The sequence below is a fragment of the Fusarium keratoplasticum genome, chromosome 15, assembly GCF_025433545.1.
Source record: "Fusarium keratoplasticum isolate Fu6.1 chromosome 15, whole genome shotgun sequence".
NCBI classification, from domain to species: Eukaryota; Fungi; Ascomycota; class Sordariomycetes; order Hypocreales; family Nectriaceae; genus Fusarium; species Fusarium keratoplasticum.
Genome location: NC_070543.1, coordinates 197,569 through 212,861, shown reverse-complemented (window position 1 = coordinate 212,861; position 15,293 = coordinate 197,569). Strand labels below are relative to the sequence as shown.

Sequence of the window (15,293 nt, the reverse complement as noted above, 5' to 3'; positions counted from 1 at the left end):
TCGAAAATGAGTATATCCCCGCCACGGGACCAAATGTCTCCTCTCAAAACATTTGCATATTGGGCTTCATCCCTTTGAGCACAGTAGGAGTAAAAAAGGTAGGCTCGAGGTGCGGTAGCCTCGTCCCGCCAACTATCACCTCGGCGCCTTTGGCCACCGCGTCTTGGACGTGAATTTCCATCTTTTCCACCGCACGAATGCTTGTGGCTGGACCATGTGTCACTCCTTGGCCAAAACCATTCCCTACTTTGAACTTGGCCACTGCCTTGGAAAATTCTCTGACAAAAGTATCATGGATACCCTCCTGGACAAAGATGCGATTCGCTGCTACACAGGTCTGGCCAGATCCCCGGAATTTGGCCTCCAATGCCCCTGCTACTGCATCATCAAGGTCGGGACAGTCGTCAAAGAGGATGAAAGGCGAGTTTTCGCTAAGCTCCATGGACAACTTCTTCAACGTTCCCGAAGACTGCGTCATCAAAATCTTGCCGACGGCCGTGCTCCCCGCAAACGACACCTTTTTGATCTTTGGATGTGTCGTAAGAAGCATGCCAATGACAACGGTGTTCTCCAAGGCTGTGATGACGTTGATTACACCAGGTGCTATACCAGCGCGGTGAGCCAGCTCAACGAGAGCATTGGCCGTGAAGGGTGTCTCCCCGGCACTCTTGAGCACGACTGTACAACCAGCAGCCAGAGCGGGAGCGACTTTACGCGTCACCATGGCGGCCGGGAAGTTCCAAGGGGTGATGAGCCCACAGACGCCGACGGGCTGCCGGACGCTTGCGATGCTCCTCCCAGTGTACGAAGAAGGAATTACTGTCCCATAAATGCGTGGCGCTTCCTCAGCAAACCATTTAACATAGTTTGCTGTATAGGCAACTTCGGCTTGCGCATCGCCGAGCGCTTTGCCGCTCTCCTACGTAATCAAGGCTGCTAGGTCGTCGGCGGCTTCTCGATTTCAGGCAGCCATTGGCGCAACAAGTGAGCACGATGGCGGCCATTTGTCGCTCGAAAGAGAGGGAAAGCGGCATCAGCGGCATGAATCGCTTGCTCTGCCTCTTCAAAGGTGAGATCGGGACAGCTGCCTATGCGGACATTGGTGGCAGGATCGAGGACATCGAATGTGTTGCCATGGCCCGAGGTAATAAGTTTACCGTTGATGTATGCTCGCTCGATGAGAAGAGAAGGGTCTTTGAGCTAATGCGTTGCATCGTCTATTAGTAACCTCTTCTGAGGAAGTTCGCAGGGCATAGACACAGCACGTACAGGAGGGAGCTGATGATCCAGATTTTGAGAGAAGGTCATACCTTGGCTATATCCCTCATAGCGTTGAGATTATCGGCGCCGTGACTGCCTGGTGTTTCGAGTTTGGGACTATTGAAGTGTTATAAGCGGTTTAATCCTCGACAAATGTCTTGCAGAATGATTCTTCTGCTATGATTGAATTCCACCGGCATCGGTGGCATCTGGATTGTTTTTCAGCACTTAATACAACTCATATTGAATTCAAAGCACTGGCCTAACCTCCTCCGGCGGCTATGCGAGCGTCCACGGGTTGACACTCATTTCAGCTTCTACTTTTGTCCTGGTGTATCATGACGCCGTAGTCGGTTGTTTGAGGGCACCGCTTTGGAGTCTTGTGCGGGGAAAACTAAGCTAACTGCAAAGAGACGAAATGCGAGGCTTTGAAGATACAGCGCAGATAAGGGGGTTGCCGCTTCGAACCCTCCATAATTGCTATCCGGACCCCGGAGGTTCAGGGCTCCGTACTATCCAGATGTTTCCTTGACTTGCCCCAGAAACACGGAGAACAGGGGAAGACATTGGCCACAGCCACACGAGTCTTGGTGGAGGTCAATATCTATTTCTGCTTCGAGACAGAATGCCAGCTGAAACACGGGTGATATTGCAAGCAGACGACGTTTTAACTGGCATCCAACTCACATTTCAGCTAAACCAAGGAAAGACTAGTTAGTCTACGCTGACGAATGTTCTGTTACGACGGACGCTTTTGTGCTCTTATATAAAGCTAAACATCCGCCTTCTTGTTCTCCGGCACATCTTTAGACAAGCAAGTCCTACATCTTTACAGCACAGTCTAGCTTTGATCACAGGGTGAACCGCGGCACAAATGTGTTCTTTATTATAGTTGAAGCCCGGCCCTCGATGGGTTAACTGAGCCTGAAGATCGAACCGCGGCACTCATTCTCACCCACCCATCTTCCACCAACATGAGCCGAGAATATGATGGCAAGGTCGCCTCCTTGCCTCCCGAGGTGCCGCCGTTGCACTGCTTGATCGCAATGACGGAACGTCGCAAGCTCAGACTCTTACTGATGAGTTCAAATCAAAAGCCACTTACGTTAAAGTCGACATAACCGACTTGAGCGCCGTGGGAAAAGCCGTCAACGACGTTGTATCCTGGGGTGGCCGCCTCTACTACGCCGTCAACGCTGCAGGCATTTTCCTTGACACTGCCCGTCTCGCCGATGTAACCCTGTCTGAATTCACACAGGCCATCAATGTCAACCTGGGTGGTGCTTGGAATAGCATGCGGGAGGAAATCCGGGCTTTCCAACGCTTGAAGATCAAGGGATCTATTGTCAACATCACATCTGACGCGGGCACTGTTGCAATGGTGGATTGCTCGGCCTGCGTCGCCTCCAAGCACACCCTTGTCGGTCTCACCAAGACGGCCGCCCTTGAGTACGCGCGCGAGGGCATCCGTGTCAATTCTGTCGCCCCCGGCGACGTCGCTACGCCAATGCTGGCAGACTTCGGCACTGATACTGGCCTTGATGTTGATGTCCTTGGATCCAAGCACCCGATTGGCCGGATTGGAAGGCCCGAGGAGATTGCTGAGCTGATCTGCTTCCTGCTTTCGGACCGGGCCCAGTTCATGGTGGGCTTGAATGTCGCGATTGATGGCGGTAACACGACCTCAGGCTACTACATTCTCGATTAGTGAGGCTACCTTAGTCAGTAGGGTTTTGGAGTCGGTCAACCATGTGCGGCTCATAATACAGACGGTAGTTAATATACCAGGCCCACTGTCAAGATGACGGAATTGCACTATTAGATTAGGACATCTACAAAGTAAATGACAAAGAGTACTCACATCAAAGCCCGCCACTTCCCTTGCTTCCTTGTGATGAAGCAATACTGCGAGAGTAGACGGTGTTGTTGAAAGGTCTAAGTTACATTCCACATCCCAGCCACCCACAGATTGGACGATCATAGCCATATGACCTCAACACCTTGGAACTCGTCTTCAACGTTCATCGTCCGCCAGGTCGAGAGGAGCCAGCGTACCGATAGCACTATTGTATAGATTCAAACACTGTGTTAGCATTGGGATATGATGCTATGATGTGTTGAAAATGTGTTCTTTGTTATAGTTGAAGCCCGGCCCTTGATGGGTTAACTGAGCCAGAAGATCGTAGGCCGCATGCAGGCTCGGCTGAGAACTATGGTAATCACGAGATGGAACAACCGTTTAAGATATCGGTTGTTTATTAAGTCTATTCACTATTTTCAAGGGTCTCTCAATCGAACAGTCTATCTCCCCATTTAGAGCCGTAAACCTTCGCTAGCAGGTCTTTGCAATGGCGAGCTTTTCCGCCTTCGCTCTCGCTGACGCCCCGGGCCAGTTATCAAAGAATCGCCCGTAGACGTAAGGTCTGTAGTCCACAGATGGGTCCAGAGGGATTTCCCTGACGAGCCGAGTGTTCATTCCATATCCAGAGGTCCAGCCTGAGTTGACCTCCTTCACAGGGACTGTGTGCAAGGGGTCATCCTCCGTTCCAAGGAGAATCAACGAGGTCTGGCCCTGCATCGCCTCCTGGGAGCTGTAGGTGCGCTGGGTGACCTCAAACTCGACCAGGACAGGATCGGTCTGGAAACCACCGGAGGCACGCATGAGGGCTTTGATCTCGAAGAAGGTCGACAGCTTGGGTTCCGGAGAAGTAGTGAACTCCGGGTCGCCGAGGACAGCGTCAACCTGCATGCGAGCGCCCTTGCGCTGAGCCGTACCACAGACCTTGTGGTGGTTGCCCATCAAATGAATCTCGCCGAGCTTCTTGGGCATGGACCAAACCTCACGGCCTGTGGCAAGAGACTGGTCGCGATTGACGAAAACGGAGAGCGTGTAGCTTCCGGGTGTTCCATTGTGGATGACATCCAAGGAGAGCACGCCAGCTTCCTCGTCCTCTCCAGTGCGTTCGCCATCGATTTCCTCCACGTTGGTGCATATGTAGACTGTGCCGGTCGGGGGATTGGGGACGTCAAAACAGGGCGGCAATACATCTCGAGCAAACTCGTGAGTGGTGGTAAAAGTGACGCCAATAGCATGGTTCATGGATGTCACATGCTCGTAGAAGAGGTCATAGGCCTTGACCTCATCCTCGGTCCAAACGTAACCCATGTTGATAGTGGTAAAGAACGGATCACAGGTAGTAAAGATAAGGGCAACAAGCGGTGTTTCAATAGAATCTTGGAAAACTCCTGGGGAAGCTGCTATGGTCTGGACGTTGACCTTTTTATGTACGACCTGGATTGGATGCCGCGAGTGAAGGTTAAGAAGGGCGCCACAGCTCGGCAGTTATCTAACCATTTTCGTCAAAAGTCCGAATACTGTCGATATGCACTGGCGTCGAACGATTTACTAACGACGTGGGGTAATGCCGGTCTAACCAGACTGGACCAAAATGCGAAAACTCAGGAGAAGGGGTGCTTAGGAGGCCTGCAACGTGATTTACCATCCTTCTACGCAACCCCTCCTTTTACCCGAAAGATAACAACCCTAAGGGCCTGCCGGATCTTGCTCCAATAGCCCTTACTGAAGTGATATATACAGAAGATAAAGGGGGGTGGGAGAGGAAAAATGGACGGAAAATGTATTTGTTCTGACACAAGAATTCCCCGGCACAGCTACCCTGCAGGCGGAGCCGATAAGATACGTCTTTCTGGCCAATAGTAATTGCGGCTTCGCGGGGGTACCCCGCTTGAAAAGTCTTGGCGGCAGATTTCCCCCCGCCAAGACTCGCCTCTGGGCAAACTCCAGGGTCATAAGAGGTTGTGTATCAAAGTTGACCCGAAATTTTAAAAGCAACCCATGTGCCTTGTTTTTGACTGGCTTGCAAACTGGTCTCGGTATGTCGGAATTATTACCATAAGAGATCTAATGCTAGGTTTGGATTGTGCTGATAGACCTAAGAATTGCGCCAGAATTGCAGTCGGAGGGCTCACGGTTGCGTCAGCTTTGACTAGAGACAGGCAACCGGTGCTTTAAGCCGGGAACAAGGTTCTTTCGGTCTACATTCTGCTTGAATATAACCTCTGTGGTGCTTAGGATCGTGTTTCAAGTGGAACAACATTCGTACATGAACTAAAAATCGGACTTTCCAAGACTCACGTGACGCTGTGATAGTAGGTTCATACTTGCACCGATGTGCACTTGGTTTGAATCGTAGTCACTCTTGCTGCTCACATACTGGGGAATATGCGTCATATTTTACATCGCCACCTACTCATATAGCATTATGGATGAGGGTGGCGCGGCGTTGGCCTGGGGCCCACCAGATTGTTGCGTCGACGGGATGGAAGGTGCTCGCAGCAAAGCCATGGTCTGTGGGCTCAATAATGGCGAGGCTGTGATCCAAGAATTTCGATCTAGAGTGCTTCCGACAAGATAAAAGCCCAAGAGGGCTTCCGCCCGGCTTATGCCTCTATCTACAGCTGACAGAAGCCTTGACACAATCACCGGTGGCATGCAACTATTTCTCCATGGCATCCAGATGTCAGAGAATCTGATGGCCTCAAACACGGATGCCGCGCTCGACCAGCAGGATCAATACGCAAATTGAAGAGGGGTAGCGCAAGCCAGATGTTGCTTTTCGTGGACATGAGATCTGAGGTTCAGTTTATCGTTCCTGTCTACTCGTCGAAATCGTCATCGCCGGATAACTGCAAGTGCAGCCTGAAAGGGGTATTGGGAATCATTTCGTGATAACGAAAGACTGCATTCTTTGCCATTTAGTGCTCCTGCCTCAAGAAGAAAGGTCTCAGCACCAACGACTGTGATTTGCGGACTATTTAAATAATGCTGGTTCACTAATTTCAAACCCATCTGCTTGGTTTTCACATATAAGGCCGTACGTTATTGGTAACATTCCGTGATGATTTCCACATACCGTTGAGTGACCTTTCCGTGTTGCGTAGATTCGCCGTCCCCAGTCGTCCTCTGATGAGACCATGAAAAGACCTATTTGAACGCCTCATGTCAGAAAGCGCGAGATATCGCGAGACCCAACTGCTCGGGTGTGCTATTTAGATGTGCTATCTGGATGCCAGCTAGCTAACCGCAATCGTTTTCCCGCACGCATCGCTTTATATCTTCCCAAAAGACTGACTCTACCTTTACTAATCATGGGCATGATCAATGCCTCACGTTACCGAAGACTATAACACCACTGAGGTCTGGGGGAGAACCACGGCCATGAGACGCACCAAGTCCATAGAATACCCTCGCATTCTAGCAATTCTACCCCGAAGCACCTTCTTGCTGACGTGAAAATCCTCTAGTCACTCTATCTTGCTCAGCGGGGGATGATTTCTCTTCCTGTTGTGCATTACTTAAGCCATTGCGACCACGACCATCTTTCGGCCTGGCTATGCTTTTCTTGGTGCGGATGGAACGGTCTACCTCCCTGAGGCCCTTAATCAAAGGCGTAACGAGTTGTATACCTCTATTTTCTTTCGTAGTGTAGACGATGAAGACATCGCTTGAGACTTGAGTCAAAATTGGGATACGCTTCCTAGATTTGTCCTGTCAAACCCCAGGGCGATCTGTCCAGAAATCAAGCCTGACCAAGATCTACCTAGCTTACTTGAAGCAATAAACGCAGCCTTCTTCGTCCCAGGACCGTTTCTAGTCAGTTCGCTTAGGCATGTGGTGGTTTGATAAGCGCCAAAGACACGTTGGATCATAACGCCTCTGCTAAAATATCAGATGAGCCAAGAAATATAGTCAGCGTTTTCATATTTCGGTTCCTGACGATCTAGTTTAAGTCTACAAAGTAATCCTCCAGAACCCTGGCCAGCCCAAGCGAGCACACGCAATCGAATTCCTCACGGGAGGGATCGATACCGAACAAACACTGGTTGGTCACTTCTCGACCAGTTTACGCTCCCACTCAGCTTCAAGTAACGACTTTCATCCTCGACGGATTAAAGCTGCCAAGCCTATTTGTGCCTGGGGGTGGGGGGAACAGGGGCTCTGGAGAATCACATATGAGCCTCACAGAGGCAGATGGATGATCTGTCTGTAGGATAGGTCAAAGTCTCACTCAGAATATTCTAAAAACACAGTATGGTCGAAGATTTGTCATGAATTGCGCCAGGATTGGAAAGTGCCACGGCAATGCCCAACTGAGACGGCATATGTAGTTCCATCTTGGCCCATTCCTGCGACAAGCGAGGCAACATCTGAATCGAGGTCTCGCGGCCCTTGATGATCCGTGTCGGCCTCCTCATCGATTTTGGGTCATTTCTTCTCCCTGATGGCCCATTGCAGTTGATCATAAGGTAATTGACAGACTCTCTGCTACTCTTCTCGATCTCCTCCCGCAAGAGCTTGATGGCTTGGGCCTGATCTGATTCGATGATCCCCGGAGAGAGATGAACGCCCAAGGTACCCAGAGATTTAGCAATGTAAAACGAAAGAGCCCCAGCAGAGTCATCTTGTGTTTCGAAGTTATCATCAGGGCATGAATGATGGGCCAGGCTGCATACTAGCTCAGCGCCTTGTGATACTGCAGAGTCCTCGAAGGGGCGGTCGCATGTGTTGGAATAATCATTGGGAGGTTGGTAACAGAACAGCTCATAAATCAGACCCCAAATCCTATTTGGTAGCGCAAGAGTGAAGTGTTGATGAGTGGGCTGCTTGGGATTCCTTTCCGGTCGTGCAACAATCCTCGCAAACCTCCCCTCTAACTCGTGAACGAGGAGAGTGTATTCCTGGGATGCAACCTTCTCGCTGCCGCTCAGGAAATCTCGAGGACTATTTGTTTGAGTCTCTAGCGAAGGGTCTGAACTCAGATGAGCCTTTGGCGATCCCTCTTCCGACCATTCGAAAGTCTTTGATGTGAGACTAACAGACTGTTCATTGGGCAAGGTCCTGCTATAGAGGGATGCAGGAGGCAAGGAATGAGGCTTGAGGTGCTTGTCAGGAGGAGAACCTCCAGTAACGGCAGGTATTGGAGAGAGACTATGCCGGCATTTCCTAAGCCTTGAAATAGCTGTGGATAATGGCATTGCGTCTGGATATTGCTGCCGGGTATGGGTAGAGTAAAGGGAAAGGTAAAAAATGGTGTTGTTAGAAGTGGTACTTTAGCCATATTGTATTCAAGAAAGACGCTTATGTAGGCTTAGAGTATTTATAGGCTAATTATTAAGCGGCGGGATCTCAGAAAACTTCACTCAATACCATGTATAGTCTAGCTCCCTATCACCTGCACGGCCCTCAATATGGGAGACCATAATATCAGCAAGCCCTGGTTCCATTGAGGGGCGTTCGACCTTGCTGAATAACGCGATAGAGTTTCCATCACATCAGGAAGCATCCGTCTGTCCTTGTGAATGTAATCAGCCGATGATTATCTCACGCGCGTCTTCAAGGTTTATCGGACAGCGAGCTGCGGCGCTGATCACAGTAAACAGCATCGAGCTAGTTGAGAACTCATGATAAGAATTTTCGGCCATCGATCGTGTGTCTCTTAACAAAGGCAAGTATAGGTAGTTGCAGTAGAGCGATATATCTGAGGCCCAAGAGTTTAAGTATTGTACATGTAAGAAGAAGCTACCGCCCTCCAAACCGAACTTTCTCCTGGCTGCCACTATCTGAACCTACGGTTGTGGAAAGGCGAGGACCTTCAACAACAACAGTTCTTCCAGAACAGAGCCAGTCACGATGTGATCTAGCCTCTTTTCGAACGGCGCATACAACGACTCACCGTCGTTCAGGTCTCCATCCCAATTATTTGACTGTAAAGTTGACAACGCCATCCGATCATTCCATGAAACCCGTCGCCAGCGTTCTTCACACAAGATCTGGGCACAGAAATGTTGCTCACAGCCTCGACAGAATATCGGTTCATATCATACCCACCTACAATCTTTACGTATGACCTTATCCCGGCCTCTGCGATTGACCATGGCCATTCATCGAATTCGATGACGTGTTGATATTGTGTCCTTTATGATGGTTGAAGTCCGGCCCTTGATGGGATAACTGAGCTAGAAGACCGATTTCGATGACGCCAATGGAATGACTTGAACGAACTCCTGCCGGCGTAAGACATAGATTCCACGCCAGCAAAGCCCAGAAAGGAGGGTTCCAGGAGATTTTAGTTCTAAACAGAATTCAACGTTCCCGCCGGGCTCACTTTGCTGCCAAGGAACACGTGCAGTTGAACTTCTTGGCTGAAGTTCGTCAGGTAACCGCCACAGCTCGGGTTCGTTGCGGCTGGGGGATGAGCAGGGAATGAATGAGCGTAGCATGAGGCGCCCGTAGGCCTCGTGATAGTTAGGGGAATCGAATGCCCATGTCTTAGCTACGCCCCGCTATCCCTTGCAGTGGAGGAATTTCTGGAGCGGGCTGAATCCCTGTCCGCGTCAGCTGAAGAGTACTGAGATTTGTATGGAAAGACCATGGAGATCTAAGTATTCCTTAGCAGTAGGGTGCAAGCTTTGCTTTTGAGACGGCCCCACAAGCTCCTAACATCATCGCCGTCATCGCGATCATCGGCATCGTTCGAAATATTGCGCTGGATATCTCATCGACGTCACCGAGCCGCTCGCGACAGAGGCTCTGAATCTCTCTTGACACGTCCACGATATCAATCTACCCAACGCCTCTCAACCTCTTCAGACACTCCTGATGTCGCCAACTGATATCTCCATGGTAATCGTCGCGTAGCTCTAGCCGAGATATAAGCTCTAATATCTCGTCTATTCTAGTTCACTTAAGTAGATTTATCGAACAATAATAATACCTCGGACGGCGACTGGGAAAGAACTCCTCTTTCTATTACTAGGACGGGTAGGTTAGTATGCTAGCAAAATTGCGGGTAGGTTACTCTCGTGCGTGCCCCGGACGGTGGTAAATGGGAGGTAAAGAATCAATGTAAGAATACCGGGCAAGGTCAATTATCCATAGGCTAGGTATTGGTGTTTTTGGGCGTCAGCGGGTAAGCAAGAGAAAAGGCTTCCTAATATTGCATTTTAGCATTACGTCGGGGGTTTCTAACGTACTGTCTAGCATCATATGTTGACTTATTGTTAACTACTTTATTTCATACAACACATTCTTAGCTATGAATCCTTCTCGCAAAGCCAAATTCAGTGTTAGTATAGCATCTTAGCCGCGGATTGCGGCTGATTTTCATGCCCACGCATTAAGAATGCCTCACTGCTTGTCGCACTTCCTCCTTGTACATTAGACGAGCTGCGTCTACGGGGCAGTTCATCTCGCGGCGGGGGGCTGCGGAAGAGCTCTCTGGCGTGGTCCTCCCCATGTTTGGGGATAACAAGCCGAAAGATAGTGTGTTAGGTAGTGATGTCTTTGTAATCTCCTCCTGGCGGGCAGAGCTTTGATGTAACTGTCAGCAGGAGAAGAGTCCTTAGAGCATATTTGACTTAGTGAGATATTTGCGACGACGTCTTGGGCTCTATAACCTCTATACTATATACATAACAGTGCCGTGCGGTTCACAGTTGGCCACCGACGACGGGACCTGTCTCCTATGTTCACTAGAGACTCTTTAGAAGGCAGGTATGACTTAGTCTTTGCTTAGATTACCCGGGAAATAAGAGCCCATCATGCCAACTACAATATAGTAAGCTAGCCAGGCGCCATCTCCAACGTGACCAAAGATGCTTTTAGTATCGCCCTTGTCTACAGAACTAGCCTTATTAATGGCACCCTTAAATCCGCACATGCCTTTTGTCGAGTCTGTTTCGCTTATAGTCATCGCATAACAATTACTATTGCATTTCGAATAGTATGCCCTTCTTCCGGGTTAGGCGAAGGTCCTATTCGCCCAGTCCCAGGGGCGTACGGCCTGTCCTCGCCTAGAACTCTTTGTCTTTGCATGGGTAATTTGTAGCTCGAGAATGGAATGTTGCAATAGAAATGTGAAGTTTGTCTCAAACATCTTCGATCTATTGAACAGTCATGATAAGAAGCCAGGCTGGGAAGTGCTGGCTCTATCTCTCCGGTGATTCAAAGAACGCCAGGGACGCTTTCAAGGACCACGATTTCGAGGTTTCAGAGTGTGGCATACCTTGTCTCTTGTAAGGAGACATGCTGTCGAGCCAACTAACCACATTCTCGACATGTAGCATGGTATCGATCGAGGCTTTTCCAGAACTGGAGGGCGGCTAAGCCGATGAATCTTTCCGGCGAACCTATTCTGGAGGATTATTTCTGTTTACAATGAAAATTCCACAACAATCATGGTCTAAAAAATATCCCCCTTTGCATCGCTCCCTCTGATGAGCCCTCGCTTCCCTTGTTCGCCCATCTCACTCTAGTTTTCACGCCCAGGCTTAAGTGTAGCTCCTGGCATGGTGATAAAGTACTCGTGAGAACGTCAAATGTGTGAGATAGCCTTGTCGTTTGCGTTTGATGGAAGCTTGGATTGATCCATGACGGGAATAGCCACAGCAATGAAGCTTTCTGAAACGCATATGCCCTTCTCGTCGAAGCCAAAGATCTCTAGCTGGGCGCTGTTAGTGTTTCTGGCCATCAGCTGGTGTCCAGAGAATGGCTCACGGATCTCTGGGATCTCAATGTCCGATTAGCCAACGTGCTACAATCGAGCCATGTTCCTCACCTTGTTACCAACGAGAGTTGGAAGTTCATGACTCTGAACAGAAAGGGCATATACGTAAAGCTTGCCGGCTCCTTAAACTTTCAGAAAGAGCTTCTATCGAACAGCTGCGTTTCGTAGATTGTCGGGAATCCTGTGTGTTCCATTAAGGTGCTCCAACTTCTTGGCTCTGTCATGAAGTCTCAAGGTTTCATCTGAGGCATATGGCATCATAAGGTCAGTGTCAGTTGGGGAATTCCACACTTGAAGTTATCTAAACAATACGAAACAAAGAACAAAATATATGAGGGCTTTATCGGGGAGTTGGTGAGTTTACGAAAAAGCCAGACAGGTGACAGAAAACGACGTTACTCTAGGCCACCATACGCCCCGCGAGTAGACTTGGGGAAGCAAAACAAGAGGGAATATGGCTTCTTGAACGTTCTAATAGTGTTGGAGTTTAGAGTTGAAACTTGTTTATATCTCGAGGGTAGAGCCTACCTGCCATCATGCCTTTGAAAATCTATCCTAGCTAAATTTACCCTCTTTGCCGCTATGACTGCATTCACTTTAAAACATTGCCTACCCTTACTGGAAGCATCCGCTTGGTCTTTCTTGGGTCAGCACAGTTCTTTGATTCTGTTCAAGGTGTAACGAGATCTCACTAGAAGTATCATCCGGGACTTTCTCGCCATTGACAACATTCTCCTTCCTTTTTTCAGGCTTCTTGGAGGGGATATTGGTAGGGAACATAATGACCTGTAGCTCTGGGTGGTATTGATATTCAATTGATAGGTTCTGTGAGAGTGAATTGCAACCAGAAAAGATCAGTTTTTGTGTCCTATCGAAGTCGAATTGGAAGTGAGACACTGAGAAAAGTGTGAAAAAAAAAAAAAAAAAAAAGCAGTCTACTCAACTTAGACGAGATTAAGCAGTTCTTTTTCAGGTTTTGAGGCTCATGAAAACCCGAGATGAACTTAACAGTGCATCTGCCCCGAAGACGGCATGAATCTATTCTTACTGTCTCTCATTTTCCTTCGAGAGAAAGTCCCAGATAACCTCGTTCAGTATTGCCTCATTAGGCTGATGATCAAGAATCTTCAGCTGTATATCCAGACTAAATTTCATATTAGCGATAAGGAAGGTGTTGGTATAACCCGGAGACTCATATGAGCCAACCCCGATTTGCTGCAAACTACCGATGTGAGGCATCAAAGGTTCAATCCCTGAGACATCACCAAGTCTACACCGAAATGGAAATTTGATAATACCTCAGATACCCATAACAGACCAGATCCTCTTGTCGCTGTCATTTCCATCACCTTGCTTTGGCAACTCAAGCAGATAAAATGACTATTGACTGTATTCGGAAAAGTTGGGTTACGGCTGCTTGCGATCAATCAGATCCGCATGGACCAAGAACGCGTGAGGTTAATACGACTGAACCACACAGGCTCACAAATTGCCAGATATTCTTACACTGGGCTACCCTTTGAAAAGGAGTTTCACAGGCAACCCGACGAGTGCTTCCCTCGAACCTATTTACGGTTAGATTAAGCGCTGACGCTCCGCAAGCGCTTTATCATTCTTGGACAATTGCCTAGACAGTCTAGAGAATTGTCCAGAATAGACAAGACGGCCAATTCGCCACCATCATCAAGGCCGGGAGGGACTCAGAGGTCTTCAAGCCCTGCAATCAAGCTTATCCTTAGGGTAGAGGTACAAAGTCAAATCCCTAGGCATATACGTTCTTGCCAATTGCGACTACGGCAACTCTCGAGTTTTGGAAAGATTTTTTTTTTTTTCAGGTACAACAGCAAAATATACAGGAGTCAGTTCAGGATGGCAATTTCCCTTTATCCGGACGTCCCATGGATTTTGAGTCGCTCCTTTTCGGACTCTGCATACCATCAGGACTTTCAGGGTCCTTTGAACCCCCCTCTCTGCTGTTCTGGCCGTCTGAAGGAGGAGTAGGGGGTGGTGGTGGAGCAGGCTGCTGGCGTGAAGACGGCGGAGCTAGGTGAGGTTCTGGCATCCTGAACCTGGGATGAATGTTGAGAATGGGTTGAAGGTGAAATGGTGGAGCTCCACAACAGGCTATCGAGGTCTAACTAGAAATAACAATCAGCAATAGACCACGCAACTTGAGTCATAGACGGCATGTAGGTGCCCTGGGGCTGTGCTGTTTTGGAAATGATCACCTGAGCTTGTACCAGGTTCCTAGCAGAGGTGTGGAGAAGATATAAAAGTGCAGGAGAGTTGACACTTCTAACAGTACTCGAAAGTTGGGACGCTTGTGGATAGTAGTGGTGCTGGTGCTGTTGCGTGGAAGAAGTCAGCCTTATACCTCCCACCGACAGCTGGACAACGGAAGGGGGTGGGTAGGGGGCTTGTGCGAGGGTTGAAATGGGGACGAGGGATACATCTCGCCCATGCTGTCGACCACAGAGGCGCGCCATGAATACTCCAGGGGCCTCTTCTGATTTCCTTTCGAATGCGGGGAGGTCTTGGCCATGAAGAAGGCATCAACGTAGCTGAGAAATTCCCATAGGCAAATTTCAGAGAAACCTCCCATCTTGACCCCATTCACGTGGATCGTAACCTCATTCAATGTTGGACTGTTGGACTGACCCAGAGAGGTCTTGATGAGGCGGACTATTGATGCTAGATCACTCATCTCATAGCTTAATGCGAACCCTATAACGGTAGTTGTTATAATTGACGATGTTTAATTATAGCAAGAAGCTCTTAGTGTCGTAGAAGTGAAAGTCAGAGGCTCTCAACAGGTTGTCATGGAGGTGTTGATTTATGTAGACAGTCAATTGAGGCTAAGAATTCTTCCGTGCCTAATTTTATGCGCACAAAGAAGTAATAAGTGAAACCGATATTTAGGCCTACCTATCTAGAGTTCAAGGCCTCCTCACCAAGTAATAGCGGCAATTCCAAACTTTTGCACTCCGCATTTGATTTGACGGGATAAGGTAATACAAAAACAAAGTACGAAAAACAAATCCTCCACGACGATAGGTGGGACGTTTTCTCGGTGCTGCAATCCGCGTTTGCAGTCTCGCAACGAGGCAGGTCAAATAGCATCCAGGCAAACCATGGTGCTCCGCCTCCTCGATACCGGTCCGTACGCAAAGGCCGTCCTTCATGACTCACACCTGCAGGGCATAACAAATACCTCCAGTCTAAACAATTTCTCATTTTCAGTCTTCCGTATCAAACAACTTGCTCTCAACTTGGTCTTCTCTCAACCAGGATATGAGGCCTTGGCCACACATCGTTATACAGGTGTAAGACATGTTCGTAGTGTTGCATCCAATGTTTCGAAATGTTAAGAAGGGAAACAAGACAGATGAGACTGAAAAATCGGCTGCAGAAGACAGCCTGTTGGCATGATTCGGCACCTGTTTTATA

General features: G+C 48.8%; 3 protein-coding genes across 3 annotated transcripts; 1 reads left to right on the top strand and 2 right to left on the bottom strand.

Moving 5' to 3' along the window:
- Positions 1-43: 43 nt before the first annotated feature.
- On the bottom strand, positions 44-724 carry NCS57_01489600 (Succinate-semialdehyde dehydrogenase; the record flags this gene model as incomplete). Its single annotated transcript, XM_053064481.1, has 1 exon — positions 44-724. One exon carries the CDS (start codon positions 722-724, stop codon positions 44-46), a length of 681 nt encoding a protein of 226 aa, XP_052906109.1.
- Positions 725-2,234: 1,510 nt separating this feature from the next.
- NCS57_01489500 (2,5-dichloro-2,5-cyclohexadiene-1,4-diol dehydrogenase) lies at positions 2,235-2,968 on the top strand (the record flags this gene model as incomplete). The annotated part of the gene is made up of 2 exons (XM_053064480.1): positions 2,235-2,279; positions 2,330-2,968. 2 exons carry the CDS (start codon positions 2,235-2,237, stop codon positions 2,966-2,968), a joined length of 684 nt encoding a protein of 227 aa, XP_052906108.1.
- Positions 2,969-3,592: 624 nt separating this feature from the next.
- Positions 3,593-4,426, bottom strand: NCS57_01489400 (uncharacterized protein; the record flags this gene model as incomplete). Its single annotated transcript, XM_053064479.1, has 1 exon — positions 3,593-4,426. One exon carries the CDS (start codon positions 4,424-4,426, stop codon positions 3,593-3,595), a length of 834 nt encoding a protein of 277 aa, XP_052906107.1.
- Positions 4,427-15,293: the final 10,867 nt, after the last annotated feature.